The 18,844-nt window shown below is 44.0% G+C and overlaps 1 protein-coding gene across 5 annotated transcripts; it reads left to right on the forward strand.

Moving 5' to 3' along the window:
* Window positions 1-783: 783 nt before the first annotated feature.
* Window positions 784-18,497, forward strand: eprs1 (glutamyl-prolyl-tRNA synthetase 1). Of its 5 annotated transcripts, none has more exons than XM_052062420.1 (35): window positions 784-960; window positions 2,217-2,301; window positions 2,375-2,474; window positions 2,807-2,963; window positions 3,055-3,191; window positions 3,449-3,549; window positions 3,622-3,748; window positions 3,809-4,001; window positions 4,310-4,481; window positions 4,560-4,793; window positions 4,866-4,950; window positions 5,786-5,845; window positions 6,634-6,654; window positions 7,033-7,143; window positions 7,235-7,371; window positions 7,719-7,926; window positions 8,009-8,121; window positions 8,377-8,506; window positions 8,587-8,772; window positions 10,189-10,359; window positions 10,895-11,158; window positions 11,450-11,659; window positions 11,770-12,038; window positions 13,143-13,194; window positions 13,295-13,504; window positions 13,593-13,665; window positions 14,856-14,935; window positions 15,027-15,128; window positions 15,658-15,813; window positions 15,898-16,095; window positions 16,269-16,442; window positions 16,529-16,689; window positions 17,321-17,399; window positions 17,696-17,760; window positions 17,842-18,497. In XM_052062420.1, the coding sequence occupies exons 1-35, from the start codon at window positions 918-920 to the stop codon at window positions 17,990-17,992; spliced, it is 4,815 nt and encodes a 1,604-aa protein (XP_051918380.1). In that variant the 5' UTR covers window positions 784-917; the 3' UTR covers window positions 17,993-18,497. The 5 variants fall into 5 exon arrangements, with proteins under 5 accessions (XP_051918380.1, XP_051918381.1, XP_051918382.1 ...); XM_052062421.1 differs by having other exon boundaries at window positions 8,590-8,772; XM_052062422.1 differs by lacking the exon at window positions 6,634-6,654.
* Window positions 18,498-18,844: the final 347 nt, after the last annotated feature.

Genomic DNA, 18,844 nt, shown 5'->3' on the forward strand with positions numbered 1-18,844 from the left:
CTGAGTCACAAAAAGCCTAAATTCTCCTTCGTTGTGAATTATTTTTTGAAAATTTACAACTCCGGGATTTCCCTATTGAGATCAATAACACATTTGATCTGGATTGCCGGATGATCAATTCATTGTGTAATTCTCGACCAAAATCGATTTTGTATTTTAATTTTTATATTTCTGAATAATTTCCATTCTAACACCGCGTAATATTCATTGGGAAATAACCAATTAATCATATCAATCCATTCACTTTTTGTGGAATATTCTTATTAGGGTCGATTTAGTCTACAATGAGCCTGCCATGCATGTTTTTGGAACGTGGGAGCACCTTGGAGAACCTGGAAGGACCCCACTTAAACACAGATGATGCAAACTTCATTCAAGAGGTCCAGACCTGGATTTGAAGCCCGACCCTCAGAACTGTAAGGCGAATATGATACCAACTGCCACTGCTCTACTGTACTGCTGTTTGAATAGATCAATTAATTTAACATATTAATATACCTAGACAAAAAAATTTCAGGGCAAAACCCGTCAAATTAATCAAATGTCTGTTGAATGATAATCTTTGATGGCGGCGCGGGCACCCGCAGCGGCTCCTCTCTCTCCTGAGGAATGTAATTTCATCTGTGCTGTATGTTGCACATGTATCACATTTGACAATAAAGTTGACTTGACTTGACTCAAAGCTCACTTTGCCAACAGTTTGTCACTTCAGGAGTACCTACAAATCACCTTCTACCGCCAAATGGCAGTAGTGAGCCATGTGGTAGTCACACTAATGCACGAAGAAGCACGCTCGTCGTTTCCACGCTCCTCTTGCGGTAGAGTGTGGCGAGCTCGTCGGGTTGACATTAACTGTCATCAGTTTTGATAGTCGGAGGCTCTTTTCGTACACGGAGAAAAGGCTATTATCGCACACCATGGCGTTAAACCTGATCATCAACACTAGCAACCCGCCTTTAGGTGAGTTGCAACTTTCGTTGAATTTTTAATGAATAATTGGTACCAGTAACCGTTGGCGAGGCTGCTAACTTGCTATTAGCACGGTTACGTGTCCATCAGTGAGATCAAAACACAAACTCATTAGTGGCCATTTAGCCTCTTTTGTACTCGGATATATTTATTTATATTATTTGTTTTTTTTTGGGGGGGGGGACTCGCGTCAGCTGTTTGGAAAGCTATTGCACCATCTTTGGAAATAAAAACAATGGTAAAATCATCACGATTTGTAATGGAATAGTGTGCGCTGCCTCTGCAAACACTATTACGTCAACAAAATGAATGAACACAACTATAACGCCGTTCTTGGTATGAATTGAAGTCGCTTATGTGCTTTAGCATCCTTGAATGGGGCGTGTACGTCAACCAGATAATGATCCTGTAGTCGTGGCACCCAAAACTTAAGCGACAAAACCGTTGAATGAATAATTATCGCTAATTTTGACCGAAAACCTTAAATGTTCGACTTAAATTATGGTTAAACCTACGCACGTTGTTTTTCCATTCGAAAAAATAATTTTAACGTGAATGTTTCACTTGTGTTGCATCAGCCTGTAAATTAACTCGGAGAGTAAACAATTGAATTGATGGGTTCCACGAAATTACCGGAAACATGTTCAATTGCACTAAATTACAAAAAAAATTATATACGGTCAATTAAGAAGACCATTAAGAGCCCTTAACTTGAAACGCGTCGTCTCAGCTTTTAAAAGCGGCTAAACAGCGACACGGAGCTGAGTAAGTATTACATGCTGATGCAAGACCACAACATTTGGGTTGATGGACGCATAAGGCGGTGAAAGTGCCAAAGACGCGTCTTTTACTAAACTCAGAAAACGCAGTGGTGACGTCATAATTATAAATAACAAATTATTATTATTATAGGAAAAATACTGGTAAGTTGTTTTATATCTAAAACACTCCAATGTAAACCAGCAAGTGTCATGCAAAGCCACTGCGCCATCAATGCGCAAGACTACAGTCAAACATTGTTTAGTGTGTGTGTGTGTGTGTGGGGGGGGTACATTACAGACCCACTTTTGATATAGAGAGACGATTTTAAATGATTTAACACCTCCTTCATCCTGAAAAACGCACTTAACCTGATCAAAACACACATTTTAAAGTATTCCTTGCCACCACTTCTCACATTCTCATTGCCAAGAGTGCCTGAGGAGAATCATTGGTTGTTTCTTATTGAGATTATACTGTCTCTTCAGGAGCCCTCCTGACCGCCGAGCATGTGAAAGGAAGCGTACAGCTGTCAGTGGAGGAAGGCAAGGACACCCGCCTTCACATCTCTGAGTAAGCGCGACAATCTCTGTAACCGGCACTTTCCATGTAAGAGTTTAAAAGTCGTTTCTTGTCGTCTCTGCAGTGCCATCCAATTCAGTGATGCGAACTCCATCAGCCGATACTTGGCGCGAGTGGCACCGGCTTTGGGCCTCTATGGAGCCAACCTGATGGAGCAGACTGAGGTGTGTGATTGCTTGCAAAATTCTGTCAATTATCAAAGTTGAAATCTTGCCGTGGAAATTAACAAGAATTATGGCTAATAATAATAATTTGGCTCTTCATTGGGGAATTGAAATACTGGGAGCAAATATGTTTGAGCATAAATTTAATTTAAACAACCAGATTTCATGCAAGTTCAGTAATACAATGTAAAACAGAGTATGCTCCAATATAATGCAACACCATATGTTCCTGCACACTGGGAAACCCCCATTTTGTGTGTTAAAATTTAGACTTAAACGCATCTTTCGATTTTTCCTGTGGCTTCATGAAACGTTGCGTTTGGCATTTGCAGGTGGATCACTGGCTGGAATTCAGCAGTCGGCGTCTTTGCGGCCAGCCCGATTTGGGTGCGTCTCTGACTGAGCTGAACAAGGCCCTGTCTCTAAGAACCTTCCTGGTGGGCCACACCCTCACCCTGGCAGACGTGTCCGTTTGGGCCGCCCTCAAAGGTGAGCGCCTTAAAAAAACACACACACACACAGTCGTGATGAGTTCATTTTTTTAAATGTATTGTAAATTGTTATGGTTTGTCTTCTGAAGGTCACTGTGACTGGCCCAACAAGGGCAAAGACTTGAGCCACGTCAATCGCTGGTTCTCCTTCCTGAGTTCTCAGGTCCCCTTCACTGCCTTGGACAACAAATACACCAGCAAGAAAGCTCCACCAACCAAGTCCAATGTAAGCCATACATTGGAAATAGGTGCCATATGCTCCTTAGTGGGTTTTTTTTTCCATAATGAATTATGTAAGTCAGAAATGAATGTTCGTCTCATTGTCATGAAATATAATCGACCCACACATACTCTCGGTTCGGCATGCGCAGAATTACATATTCACTTTTTTTTTTCAATACAGTTTTTAGATTTTTCAACAATTATGGATTTTATTTCGTTTTTATTCATTCTTTTGTGATGGATTTCTCATATGCTCGTCAGTCGGAGGGGAAGGAAAAGAAGGCCGACGTTGGAAAGTTTGTGGACTTGCCTCAAGCGGAGATGGGCAAGGTGGTTGTTCGATTCCCTCCCGAAGCTAGCGGGTGAGACTCGCCCCCGGCATGCAAAATGCAAAATGTTGTCATCAAATGTTCACATTTTGTCTTTGCTTTCAGGTATTTGCACATCGGCCACGCTAAGGCCGCTTTGCTCAACCAGCACTACCAGGTCACCTTTAAGGGCCAGCTTATCATGCGCTTTGACGACACCAACCCGGAGAAGGAGAAGGAGGACTTTGAAAAGGTGAGAATTGACCAGTGTCCCGTTCTGACAGTGTGTGACATAACTCTGCATCCCCCTTAGGTGATCCTGGAGGACGTGGCCATGCTGCAGATCCAACCGGACCAGTTCACCTATACCAGCGACCACTTCAATGACATCATGCAGCTGGCTGAGCAGCTGATGGCGGAGGGCAAAGCCTACATAGACGATACGCCTCCTGAGCAAATGAAGCTGGAGCGGGAGCAACGTACAGAGTCCAAGTGCAGGAATAACAGTGCGTATCAAACACAACACTCCTTTTGCACTTTTTTTTTGCCACCCATGAATTCTGCATCTGTGATTGTATTTCCATTCGTCCATCCATAGCAAGCAGTCGCTTCCAGGCAAGCTGCCAGGCTATGTATTTATTTATTAATCACCGGTCCGGAATACGTTCAGGAAAAATATTGAAGTCTCACGTGCATTTGAAAACGTTTTTTATCTTAATTAAAAAATACATTTTTATATTGTTTATTGGAACTAAAATATATATTATCAAGAAAAGAGGCAGTGCCACTAAAATAGGACTGGTTTTTTTTCCAGCTTTGGATCAGAACATGAAGCTGTGGGCGGAGATGAAAGCCGGCACAGAGCGTGGTCAGATGTGCTGTATGAGAGCCAAGATTGACATGAACTCCAACAACGGTTGCATGCGAGACCCCACGGTGTACCGCTGCAAGAACGCCCCCCACCCTCGCACGGGAAACACCCACAAGTACTAAAAAAAACTGTTTTTCAGTTGTATGCGTGGTAATATTTCCAGCCGGATGACCTTGCCTTCGTTCTCTTCCAGAGTCTATCCGACATACGACTTCGCCTGCCCTATCGTGGACAGCAGAGAGAACGTGACGCACGCCCTGAGGACCACCGAATACCACGATCGCGACGAGCAGTACTATTGGTTCATCGACGCGCTGCGCCTCAGGAAGCCGTACATCTGGGAGTATTCCCGCCTCAACCTTAACAACACGGTGCTGTCCAAGCGCAAGCTCACGTGGTTTGTGGAGGAGGGATACGTTGATGGATGGTGAGGTTGGGCTTCTTTCCCAACTCTGCCTTGGAGATTGCACAAGTTAATGTCAGGGCGACTCTTCCTCAGGGATGACCCCCGCTTCCCCACAGTCAGAGGAGTGCTGAGGAGAGGCATGACCGTGGAGGGCCTGAAACAGTTCATAGCAGCGCAGGTATGTTCATTCCATAGGCGCTGTTCTCCTTAAAAGCCTCAATCTGGCCAAATACATTAATGGCCGAATTGGTCATTTATGGGTTTCGAGACGAAGCCGTGCCGCGATTCGCATAAGCAATTGACGCCCCCACATAAAATGTTTAGACTTGTCCAGAGCAATAATTTCCCCTTTAATTTAATTTATTAATTTATATTTTATATTTTTTATAAATAAATTAATTACAATTAATTAATTAAAATTAAATAAATTATATTTTATATAATTTAAATATATTTTATATATTAATTATATATACATATATAATTATTATATTTTAATTTAAGTTGACTTGACTTTAATGTAATTTCAGATGCACGTTTCGATATTAACCTTAAATGCGGCTAACAGATTATTTGATTTTGTAAACATGCACCAGACGTATGTACACACACATAAGGCAAAGACTTTTCGTGACTTCCACTAACAAGACGGTTTAAAGCTAGCTCCTCCCTGACATACATCTCCACTGACAGATACGCTTTGTATCACTTCAACATACTTCCCTGACACAAAACTGTACCATTTTCCGATTTAGACTGACCCCTTGTTGCATCTTGTGGCAACTTTGACCAAGGCCAAACAATCCTAAACGTCAGTTTAAACATGTTGGATTAAATGTCTGTTGATGCTTTTCCACTCTTGTTGTCTAGTAACACATACAAGACGTGTAAAACATGTCCACTCAAATGCAATGAGATAAATAAGAAATAGCATTATTTTTTTTAAAAGGTAGGAAAATGCATTGACTTGTCATATTTCTAACTGGACACTAAGCATCTCTTTTCATTTGCAGGGTGGATCCAGGTCAGTGGTGAACATGGAGTGGGACAAGATCTGGGCGTTTAATAAGAAGGTACGGCTTCCCTTCTTGTCTTGCGCCATGACATCAAGAATGAGAGAAAACTGGAAACGGCACACGGTGCTTTTATTTCAAGTTGTCAAACCAGAGTAAATGGGGGGGGGCTCATGTTGAAACTCTTCGTCACAAAGCTAGTTATGGCTTCATCCCTTCATAAACACCCCAACCCCTTAACTCAATAACGCGAGGACCTTTTCTCCCCTCGCATCCAACAAGACTTACCCTCTCGTTTCTCACATTTACCCCCCACTACCACCCCATCCACACCTCTCATTTGTTTGCTACATGTTTTTTTTTCTTGGCTGGCTGCTTCACACGTAGATCCAGTATGTTGAAGTAATGGCCTACTCAAGGGGTGCAGTAAACTGTTGTGTTTTTCAGCTAGTGTAAGTAGCACTTAAGCAAAAGTAACTACACGTTTATAAAAAATAATGAAGCGGAAATCACGAGAGACGGTTGATTGAGCTCCTCAATGAGCTATTAAATTAAAAATAAATGATAACAAAAGAGCATGATTATTTTCAAAGATGCCGTTTTTGATATGTTACATGCATGTTGTAACTTCATCTATGATGTGAATGAGCTGTCTGTCTGAAAATTCAAATCTGGCCATTGTGCATGAAAGTTTTCCACCGTTGTTTTGGATGAGGATGGTTAAAGCTCGAGAATGACATTGTCCTACTTTTGGGAGGGTTTAACTTTGGAGTTTGCACTACCTTTTTCCCAACTGTACTTGTGTGCGCATATGTGACGGCATCTCCTCACTCTTATGTGTTTCCAAGCTGCCTCTTAGCTGCGTGAAGGTACCGGTACTCCTCCTCCTCTCTGCCACATCCTCCCCCCACCCGACACCCTCCTTCCGTCATTCTGTTTTAGTGCTTAGCCGCCGTTTACCGCGGGTGAGATGCAAGAAGGCGACCTCGTGCTTTTGAAAGAGCTTGGAACGAATTAAGTTGCTAAAATGGATTGTGGACTGAACAAGCAGCTATTATTGTTGTTGTTTTTTTTGTGTGTTTATTTGTTTTTAAACCAGCATGGCGCAGTGATTCACTCATTACGTCTGTTGCCCTCCCCCCACTGCCCTCTAATATGTTTCCTTAAGGATCATTTATTTATTTGTTTTCTTTTATTTTGACTTTTATGATGTTTAACGCTTCAAAATCATTGTGTGGATGTGATAGGTGATTGACCCAGTGGCGCCCAGATACACGGCTCTCTCCAGCTCGTACGCGGTTCCCGTTTCTGTCCCAGAGGCTGCGGAGGAAGTGAAAGAAGTGGCCAAACATCCGAAGGTGTGCAGTTGTTTTACACACACTCACACACACACACACACACGTGGGCACGCCCATGTGTGCCGTGGCTGAGTCTCATTGTTTCTCATAGAACGCCGAGGTGGGCATGAAGCAGGTGTGGTACGGACCCCGAGTGTTGGTAGAAGGAGCGGATGCCGAGACGTTGACGGAGGGTGAGGTGGTCACCTTCATTAACTGGGGCAACCTCATCATCACCAAGATCAACAAGTACGCACCTTAATTGGTCGTCTCATACTGGATCGTGTACGTACGTGCAGAGCAGTGTTAGCTTGGCTACGTTTGTGGCTCCGGTTTACTTGTACTGTACGTCAAGTCCATTGTGCACCATTTTTGTTCTGAGTCAAGCGGCGGCGAAAATATCTGAAGCTCAAATTTGGGCTCGAAACACAAATCATAAATAATTGGACTTGGTTGATGTGATTCGAGCCACCAAGCGCACAAAGGAGGTGCATTGCTTATTTGTTCAAGTACCAGATGGTTTTCTTAGGGCATGAGTCCCTGTTTAAGTGGGAATTATGCTCATGGATTCCCCCCTCGCCTCCCCTTCTACTCAGAGGGGCTGACGGCAAGATCCAGTCCATGGAGGCGCGGCTAGACCTGGACAACAAAGACTATAAGAAGACCACTAAGATCACCTGGCTAACGGAATGCGCCGGCGCCCCTCTACTGCCCACCATCTGCGTCAACTACCAGCCCCTCATCACCAAAGCGGTCATCACCAAAGACGACAACTTCAAGGATTACATTAACAAAGACAGCAAGGTGACCGTTGGGTCGAATGATCGGAGCGGATGTGGGCTCTATAGTGGACTTCATATGAACATGACTGCGTGGATGTCTTAAGATTGAGGAGAAAATGCTCGGCGACCCCTGTCTGAAGTCTCTGAAGAAAGGGGACATCATTCAACTCCAGAGGCGGGGGTTCTACATCTGTGACCAGCCCTACGAGCCAGTCAGGTAAGCGGGAAGCTGATTTTAAAGGGAGACTGGCCAAATTAACATGCCTGGCTAGATTTGTAGAAGTCAAGCACAGTCAATTGTATAAATTTTTTTTTCTAAAGTTACTAACTGTGCATGAAAATTCAACCTATTTTCAAAATTATCCAAATAAAAAATGTTGTGAAAAAAAATCAAGGAAAAAAAATGACAATATCCCTTCAGGTTTTACAGTAAAATCCCAAAGTAGTCGACAATCGTGACTTTCTTCTGCAGTCCTAACAGTTGCAAGGAGAGTCCATGCGTCCTCATCTACATTCCTGACGGTCATGTCAAGGAGATGCCCACTGCCGGGTCCAAAGACAAGGACAAGGATAAGGGCAAGAGCCAGGCACCCGCCAACACGGTGAGCATCCCCTTTTGTTCTCGTTTTTCCATTCGACCCTTCGGGTTTAACAAACGTTGGGTCCTGACCTTTCTTCTTAGAAGGCTTCTGCCAAAGCGTCGCCAGCTGCCCCTGCCGCTGCTGCCCCTGCAGCCGCCTCCTCTGTCAAAGTTGGCGAGCTCTTCTCGAGCATCGTCGCTCAGGGTGAAGCTGTCCGCCAGCTGAAGACGGCCAAAGCGCCCAAAGAGGAAGTGGACAAGGCGGTGAAGCAACTTCTTACCCTGAAGGTAAAGCTTTCATCATAGAGTGAACCTTCGCTATTCTTGTGCCTTAAGAACCAGGTCCCAAGGAGAATAGCAAACATTTGCAAATGTGTAAAGCAGGCATGTCCAAAGTCCGGCCCGCGGGCCAAATCCGGCCCGCGGTCGAATTTCATCCGGCCCTCGGCCCCCGTCATAAAATCAGTGCCGTCTGGCCCGCAGGTTGGGCGCCATGGAACACGTGTTGCATTGACGGAGGTCTCGTAGACTGGTGAGTGATGTTTCATAGAGTACTGCTTCCCTCTAGTGGCTAAATGAGTAACAGCATTCACTAAATGAGTAATAGCATTTAGACACTAGAGGGCATCACTCACGAGTTAACAAGACATCACTCCGTGTTTATATTGACTGATATGTCATATTTCAAATTCCTGTTTCAAATGAACCAAAAGAAATTCTTAAGATTGTTGAAATTAAAATAAAAATGGAAATGTGAAACAGACTGGCTTACTAAAATTTGTTGAACAATATTGTTGTTCAATGTTAAGAATGTCAGCCAAGGTCGGCCCCCCGACATTTTACCACATAAAATCTGGCCCCCTTGGCAAAAAGTTTGGACACCCCTGGTGTAAAGTGTAGGAGTGAATAGGGGCGAACAGTTTTCTTAACCCTCGTAGTCCACCGCTTGCGATAAATGTAAAATTATGTCTTTGAATCAAAGGCAAAGGCATTCGGAAAAACACGAGAGAGCTGAAACGTATGGGGGGGTTCTAAAATGGCCTAAATTTCATGGCGTCACCGGCTGATAATTCTCAGGCATTGCAGCAATAATAAAAAAGGTTTTGATCCCGTAATCTTCACAATTTACATATTTTGCACCATAGAGACCCATTATAATTCATATTTTTGAATGCATCGTGAACCTAATGTGTAAACATGCATTTCACGCGATTTTTACGTCAATCGCTTTGTTTTCGCTTGGACAGACGTATGCATGCCACATTGTTGGGTTGAGGTCATTCCAATTGTGCAACTTTTAGGTGGCGCCAAATGATCGCAAATGAGTTTGCCTTTTTGCAGGAGGCTTCAAACCAATGCATTTTACATGAACACGTCCGGTTGGGATTGTTAGTAGGGCTTGGTTGGGACCTCCAGACACATTTTTTTTTTCCTTTTGCAAAAAATAAAGAATAAAAAATCCCAAAGAACTAATAAAAACTATATATGTATGGATAGCACAGATGCCTCTGAACATTTTGAGTGTTTGAAAAAAAAAGAATGTTTGTATAACACAAAATACATCATTACAAAAATTGTAAAACACGTAACTTAGGGTTTTTTTAATTTGAAGGACCCATGGGTTAATGTTCAGCTGCCTACAGAAAATCATAAAATCTTATTCACGATGATACAATGAGTCTCGTCCTTCCTTTTTTTTTCTAGGCTCAATTTAAGGAGCAGACAGGAATGGACTACAAACCGGGTATGTCTCCTCCTGCCTCCGTCGTCCCAGCTCCAGTTTCCTCGTCAGGAGACTCCGCCCTCTGCCCGTATACGCGCGTATCTCAGCAGGGCGAGCTTGTCAGGAAACTGAAGGCAGAGCAGGCACCGAAGGTAAGTGGCCACAATGTTTTGAACGGCGAAACCGTCCAAAAAAAGAACACGTTGAGTTTTCAACTTGCTCTCATTTCAAAACATGAAAGTTGACGTCATCATGAAATCTTTGACTGTGTGATTAGAAGTACATTATCTGTGATATTTGTTCCATTCATTTCTACCCACCCCCACTATAGAAGCTCACCGAGCTAAAGTCTCATCCAATGATGGTTCAGCGCCCTTTTGTCTGATGTGAGAGGATTTTTCTTTTTGTTGATTGAGAAAATGGTCATTAAACTCCACAAATTGTACCACTTTTTGCCCGTCCGATTTGGGAGGTTCCGCCTCATTTACATGAGACGCCCATCCATCCCTTTAGCTCATCTGTCCGTTCCTCATCTGTCCGTCAAATTAATCCTCCCGCTGCCACTTGTGTCTCATCTTTGGCCGCTGACGTATCATGTCGTCTCGCTAACCGTCGTCCCAGCATCATCACTCGCGTGGCTTTCACATGTAGTTCTTCCGTCGCAAGCTAATGTATTGATGGTACCAGGACCGGATCGACGAGGCGGTCAAGCAGCTCCTGACGCTCAAGGCCGAGTTTAAAAAGTTGACGGGTCAGGATTACAAACCCGGGATGATCTTGGCGACTGCTTCCACCGCTCCTTCATCAGCTGCGGCCGCTTCTTCCTCCTCCCGCTCCTCTTCCTCCTCCTCCTCCTCCTCTTCCTCTTCTTCCGCTTCATCCGTCTTGTACGAGCGTGTCGCACGGCAGGGAGAGCTCGTGCGGAAACTCAAGTCGCAAAAAGCACCCAAGGTATACACATGATTGTTAAAATGAGTGTAAAAGTGACATTTCAGGTTTTTTTTCTGAGTTCCAAATGTCATGTAGGGTTCTTTGCCACGGTTAGTATTTAATCCTAAATTACGGTTTCAAATGAGAGATTCAAAGCTGAGTTTTGGCTTCAGTTAGGATTTAAGGGTTCATGTTTCATACAAGCTTTTCGGTTTAGATTTTGGGTTTCAAGCCAAATGCAAGTTTTTAAAGGGACCTAATCCACCTTCCACTCAACAGTCCCATGATTCGGTATTTTCTCTACTCATTTAGGACCAAGTGGACGATGCGGTCAAGCAGCTGCTTGCCCTGAAGGCCGAGTACAAGCAGGCCACCGGTGAGGAGTACAAACCTGGGGCGGCGCCGGCCCAGAAAGCCCCGACTCCTCTTCAGAGCGACGTTGCGTCTGCCGCTGGCCTTTTTGAGAAGGTGGCTCAGCAGGGAGAATTGGTCAGGACACTGAAGGCCGAAAAGGCCTCCAAGGTGAGCCCAAAGGGTGTGAAAGTAAGCCTCTTAACAGAAATTCTTGATCTTGTTAAAATGGGAAGCCTTTTGTGAAGAAAGCCACAGATCACGGACGTTGTCTGTTTCAGGATCGAGTGGACGAAGCCGTGAAGACATTGCTGGATCTGAAGAGCAAATACAAAACGCTCACAGGGCAGGAGTACAAACCGGTGGCTGCAGCCGGCGGTGAGGACAAGAACCGCAAGGAGAGGGAGAACAAGTCTGAGAAACAGGGAGGAGGAGGAGGAGCTGCCGGAGGAGCTAAGAAGGGGAAAGGAGACAAGGCAAGTCAAGGGAAGGAGCCGGCCGGAGGAGCTGGAGGAGCGGGAGACGGTCAAGGACCCAAGAAGCAAACGCGGTGAGAGCTTCGAGCCTGTACAGGGGACAGGCGAGGGGTTGCCAATGTATTGCCGTTCCGTCCTCCAATCCGGCCCACAAAGCGTTTATTTTGCCAACTGTCCTGTAATATTTTTTTTTTCTCTTCCTAAAATTAGTTGACTAAATTATAGCTTCAGTTGTATATATTTTTTCATTTAAAATTAATTAATTGATTATAAATAATAACATATTATTTTGTGTTATGTTTTTGTTATTATGTTTTGTCTTATTAAATAATTAGTTAATAAAAAAGAATGGTTTTAGTAGTCCAGTGGTTAGCACGTCGGCTTCACAGTGCAGAGGTGCCGGGTTCGATTCCAGCTCCGGCCTCCCTGTGTGGAGTTTGCATGTTCTCCCCGGGCCTTCGTGGATTTTCTCCGGGTGCTCCGGTTTCCACCCACATTCCAAAAAACATGCGTGGCAGGCTGATTGAACACTCTAAATTGTCCCGAGGTATGAGTGTGAGAGCGAATGGCTGTTCGTTTCTGTGTGCCCTGCGATTGGCTGGCAACCGATTCAGGGTGTCCCCCGCCTACTGCCCGAAGACAGCTGGGATAGGCTCCAGCACCCCCCCGCGACCCTAGTGAGGATCAAGCGGCTCGGAAGATGAATGAATTTAGCCTCATTTAAAATGTTTTAAAAAGCAAATGTGGCCAATGAGCACAAGTTTATGGGTGCTCACTTTTTTTTTTCTTCAGAACCTGGGCTTCCGAAAGCCAAACTCAATGCAGTAGGGAGGGGCGACGTGAGCGTTGGCTCATTTGCATTCGGACTGCAGCGCCCCCTTAAAACAGGTTCAGTTCAGCAAGGCAAAAAAAAAAAAAAAACAGGACTTGGTCATTCAGCAAAATTCTTGTTTCTTGGGGTATTTTGACAAAAAGAATGGGTGAAGACACTGTGGACATGTATTAAAATATGTAAGGAGGTGACTGACATGTCTCGTTTAAATCATATAATACTTTCATGTAGCGGAAAGCAGTCCTCAAAATTGGCTCTCGGAAAAAAACATATTTTTTAAAATTTATTGATTTTTTTTTTTTCCCCTTACCCCTTCTAATTTAAATCTGCCTTCATTCTTTTTCAGTTTGGGACTAGAAGCTAAGAAAGAGGAGAACCTGGCAGACTGGTACTCTCAGGTACATTCTAATATGTTCACTGACCCGCAGCGTTAGGTACACATTTAGCAACGTAGTTCTAATGGCATTCAATGCCCGTGTGTAAATTTTCCTCAACCAGGTGATCACCAAGGCGGAGATGATTGAATACTACGACGTGAGCGGTTGCTATGTGCTACGCCCGTGGTCCTTTGCCATCTGGGAGGCCATCAAGGACTTCTTTGACCGTGAAATCAAGAAGCTGGGTGTGGAGAACTGCTACTTCCCCATGTTCGTCTCACAGGCGGCCCTGGAGAAAGAGAAGACGCACATTGAGGACTTTGCTCCAGAGGTAAACGAACACGACGATAGAATCAGAAGCGTCCGCATCGATGACCAACTCGGGCATTGTTGTCAATTAATTGCCTTGTTTTTTGCAGGTTGCCTGGGTGACGCGCTCAGGGAAGACGGAGCTGGCAGAACCCATTGCCGTCAGACCCACCAGCGAGACAGGTCAGGCAGACATCCATTAATAATACAGTGCACTCCGCTTAATAGAACACCATTGGGCCGAAGCGCTTCTGTTCTACTAAGAGGAGTTTCTCTTACCCGGAGACACTTTATTAGGTACTTTATTAGGTATTAGGTACACCTTCAGACACGTCGACGACCAAGTTATGCACGCAGAAAAACCCCTGCTGACGAGTTAGAAGAGACATTTCGACTGTGGACGTCCATATCTTTAATCAAACAACAAAACAACAACTTTAATCAACTTCAGTCAAACATCTCAAATCACGAGAAAAATTTCGTTACTTTTGTCTGGAAACAGGAGTCCGTAATTTTGCGGTTAACTTCCCTCTCAATGCGCTGGATAAGAGGGAAGTCCTGGAAACCGCGGGCGTACCTTCTGAGAATCCGGCAATGCATCGTATCGTCTGAGTATGTCCTTCTTATCCGCAGGTGATAGCCCTCGTCTCTTGAATGAAGTTGAAGCCATTGTGACGTGCGTGTGTCTATGTGTGGAGTGACGCGTGCTACCTGCTACTGTATACGGCTAGAACTACCGCGTTTTCTCGCGATAGTGGTACAGTATCGCGATAGCTACACTTCGAAAACCACTAGTTTACAATGTTCATTGCTTACGGCCTGTTCTATTAAGCGGAGATCTGTTCTACTAAGCGGAGTATCTTTATAGGAAATTGCATTAGGCAAATCCGTTCCAGAGCCTTTTGCTCTATTAAGCGGATTACTCTATTAACCGGTGTTCTATTAAGCGGAGTGCACTGTACACATTTTTCTGTATACATGCCATTTCGCTCCATTTAGCTCACTTTTCCGCCAATGTCAAACATTTCCAGAATTTTAAGTGTTTTAGTGTAGATTTATGTCAATAAGTAACGCTAGCCATCTTTACTGCAACACACTGCCTGCACTGACTAAAGTTTACACAAAGCTGAAGAAATTTAAGGAGCAGTTGATTATTTGAAAGCTGAGCCAAAAATAACTTGGGTTTGAGGCACGCACACACACAAAAACTATCTGCTTAAATCGCTAGTTTTGTGTTTTTCTCCCCTCGCGTGGCTTTTTCAGATATCTATTTGGCTAAAATTGTCGTCTTTTTTTCCCGCACGCCTACCAGTGTACTTTTTTTTCCAACAGTACCTATGAAATAATAATAATGACATGCTTTTGTGTTTCAGTGATGTATCCAGCCTATGCCAAATGGGTCCAGTCCCATCGAGATCTGCCAATCAAGCTCAACCAGTGGTGTAACGTAGTGGTCAGTCGACAAATTTCCAATGCTCTACTCTCGGTCTATTGAAGTTAGGCGGTGTGAAATCTCACACCTTGACCCTTCTGTCATCTTTCAGAGATGGGAGTTCAAACACCCCCAGCCTTTCCTGAGGACTCGGGAGTTCTTGTGGCAGGAAGGCCACACCGCCTTTGCTACCAAAGAGGAAGCCGCTAAAGAGGTAACCAGGCTTGGCTTGTAGATCTGCCCTGGGAGGTGCTTTCAGAAATTATTCCCGTCACGCGAGGCAGTTTGTATATTTTTATTGGTTAATTTGAATGTATTTTTTGGGGGTGTTTTTCGAATGGACCCACCATTCTGAACAGCGTTCCTCCCTTTCTGTATTCCATCCTTTATTAACCGCAAAGTAGCCACAAAAAAAGTATTTACCGGGACTTTCGCGCAGCAAAATGACGCGCCGGGCCGTATTTTGATGACCAAAAGTCTTAAATTTTCTTGTGTATGTGTTAGATACAGAAGTAGCACCCGTAACTGCCACTGCACCTTTTAATACGGTGCGCCATATGGTCGTGAAAATACGGTAATGACGTACAGTACATGGAAAAAACTGTTAACAGATATTTTACATGAGCGTTGCACTTGATAAGTTATTTAAATTATCCTTAAAGAGTAGATTTTGGTGGTATTCTTTCGTTCATCGTCTGAACAGATAGCATCACCTTGGACTGTTTTCCACTTGGCTTTGTTAGGTGCTTCAGATCCTGGACCTGTACGCCAGAGTGTATGAGGAGCTAATGGCCATCCCGGTGGTGAAAGGCAAGAAAACCGAGAAGGAGAAGTTTGCAGGAGGTGATTACACCACCACCGTAGAGGCCTTCATCTCCGCCAGTGGCCGAGCCATCCAGGTACACGTTCATCCCAAAGGGAGCTCGCTGGGTCGTCGTCTGAATTGGCTTGCTAACTTTTGTGTTTGCCGCCTGCTTGCACAGGGCGCCACATCCCACCATCTCGGTCAGAACTTTTCGAGAATGTTCGATATCACGTTCGAAGACCCGAAGAAGCCTGGCGAAAAGCAGCTGGCCTTCCAAAACTCTTGGGGCCTTACCACCAGGACTATCGGCGTCCTCACCATGGTGCACGGAGATAACAGGGGGCTGGTGCTGCCACCCAGAGTGGCCTGCCTTCAGGTAGACGCGCTACACCGTACTTCATCTTCAACTGAAGTCACTTAGATGTTAGAAGGCGTTTGTTCTAAAAGCTCATCAGATACGTTACATCTACAATGTTGCAACACTGTTCAACTGCGATTTCAAATTCAAAATCCTGGCTTTCAATCGATGTCCTCTCCCCCGTTGCTAAGGTTGTCATCATTCCATGCGGAATCACGGCATCGCTGGCAGAGCAGGAAAAGGACGCGCTGATGAACCAGTGCGACATTTACCTCAACAGGCTGCTAGCCGCTGACATCAGAGTAAAGAGCGACATTCGGGACAACTACTCACCAGGATGGAAGTTCAACCACTGGGAGCTTAAGGTACAAAATCACCACTTGAACAGAACCCATTTATTGCAAATTGGGTATAAAAAAAAAACCCTGAATGCCTTGATTTGTTCCGCCAGGGCGTTCCCATCCGTCTGGAAGTGGGCCCGAAGGATATGCAGCAGCGCCAATGCGTCGCTGTGAGGAGAGACACCGGCGAGAAAGTAACCATCCCCGAGGCCGAGGTGGAGAAGAAACTGGCTGCCATGTTGGAGGACATTCAGAGCTTCTTGTTCACTAAGTAAGATTTACTTGTACTTGTACGTTGGTAGAACTTTGACACTCACTCGCTTCTACACCGACCAGTATTTGCTGGCCTGTTTGGTGATAATTTGAGAAGGGCCTTAGAATTTAAAAATAAAATAAAATAAAATTGAATTTTAATTGTTGCTAGAGGAGCTGGAAATGTCACTAAATATCATGACCGAACCAACCTCTCTCTGTTAACTCACATGTATTAGTGTAAGCAGTGCACAAAGGCAGGATCTGAACTACGGAAGGCGCTGAAAATAAATTGAGGGGGGGGGGGAATGCATTTCAATTATGAAACACCCAGACTATCTGAAAATGGAAATACACACATGTTGATCTCTCATCTCATCATTAAACTTTTCAAATGCAAATGTTTTGAGTCTACGGGACAAATAACCGACTTTGCCTCAATAGTCGGTTACTGTTGGAGTTGCATAAAAAAGTGAGAAAAGCAAATGCAAACAAATGAAGTCTCCTCGCCGGAATTCCAAAGAAAACAGGACATTGATGAAAAGAATGCGGTTCACATGTCACATGTTACGGCAAGGGTGGCCCAGAGCAGCATATAAACCGATGTTCATAAATCCTCAATACAATTTGTGTCTTTTTTTTTTTAACAGAGCGTCAAATGACATGAAGAGTCACTTGGTGGCTGCAGACACGATGGAGCAATTCCAGAAGGAACTGGACTCTGGCAAGGTGAGGAGCAAGCACCACCCCGTCCAGAGGGGGAGTCCCTGTCCTCAATCACACGAGTTATTAACAACATGCACACACGTTCCCATTTTTAATATGTGTACTTATGTTTTTTACTCAGTCCCGTGTTACTCAAATTGACTGAGAAAACCACTTTTAAAGATTTTCCTGAGCCTCAGCCTTTATCCTGTGGTTTGGGGAGCCTTGAGAGTCAGCCGACATTCAGGCCTTGGGCAATGAGGGAGGGGAAAGATTTTATGTAACCTCCTTAATCAATCACATCTCGTTCCATATGGCAGATTGTCCAAATCCCGTTCTGTGGTGGCATGGAGTGCGAAGACTGGATCAAGAAAACCACTGCCAAGTATGTAAACGTGTTCTCTCGCTCTCTCCTCCTTTTGCCTTTTAGGAGTGCTAATAGTTTTTTTTTTTTTTTTTGTATCAGGGATCAGGACCTGGAGCCAGGAGCGCCATCCATGGGTGCCAAGAGTCTGTGCATCCCCTTCTCACCACTCAAGACTCTGCAGCCCGGTCAGCTGTGTGTCTGCGGCAAGGCACCAGCTCAGTACTACACTATGTTTGGACGTAGCTATTGAAGATGCTGTTATTGAAGCAGAAAAGGGCTTTTTATTCACTTGCTTTCATCTCCTCCTTTTTGTATTGTATCTCCCGTGGGCAGGTTTTCAATGGCACTTGTATTCTTATATCACTTAGGTATGTTTTTTTTTTCTTTTTTGATGAAAATCATGTTATTGGACAAAAGGGTGAGAGAAACCATGAAACCATTTAAACTCAAACACATGTGAGAGAAAATACGCCTAAAGAAATGGTGAATAATGAATAAATACTGCCATATTCATCATGGGGAAACAGTCATGTCATAAACTCCACCTCTCTCAGGTAATGTCATTTTGGATTTTTTTTCATCCAGCTCCCTTCTGCGTTAGTTTGCAGTAAAAAAAAAATACATCTTGTCGATCTGCAGCAGCCCAATTATGATGTACAGTTGACTGTGTTACCGGTACTTTAAAAGCCAGCTGTGTATCCTCTGGAGTCACATTTTAAACAACTTGGCGAGATAATAAACTTATTTCTGTGGCATTTTTCTTGTTCTTGTTATTTTTTAGAGTGTGCACTAAATTTCACAAGTTTACCTTGACTTTAAAACTAAATTATTTGAAAAAAGGGTTGGCATTTAAAAGATAATTATTTGAAAAAAGGGTTGGCACGTGGCTGATTTACCCACACGCCCACAGATCTTGTCAAACTTGTGGCGACCACATTTTTAAATGAGAACTCTTGACACTATTTTAAAGGCGTAAATTACTGACTTTTGCTGCGGGATATGTCTGAACAAACGTATGCTTTTTCTCGCTGTAAATATTGCGTTATAATATATATCAATAATACATTAAATGCATTTTACAAAACTAAAGCTTTTATTGCTG

Source organism: Hippocampus zosterae, chromosome 4 (genome assembly GCF_025434085.1).
Source record: "Hippocampus zosterae strain Florida chromosome 4, ASM2543408v3, whole genome shotgun sequence".
NCBI classification, from domain to species: domain Eukaryota; kingdom Metazoa; phylum Chordata; class Actinopteri; order Syngnathiformes; family Syngnathidae; genus Hippocampus; species Hippocampus zosterae.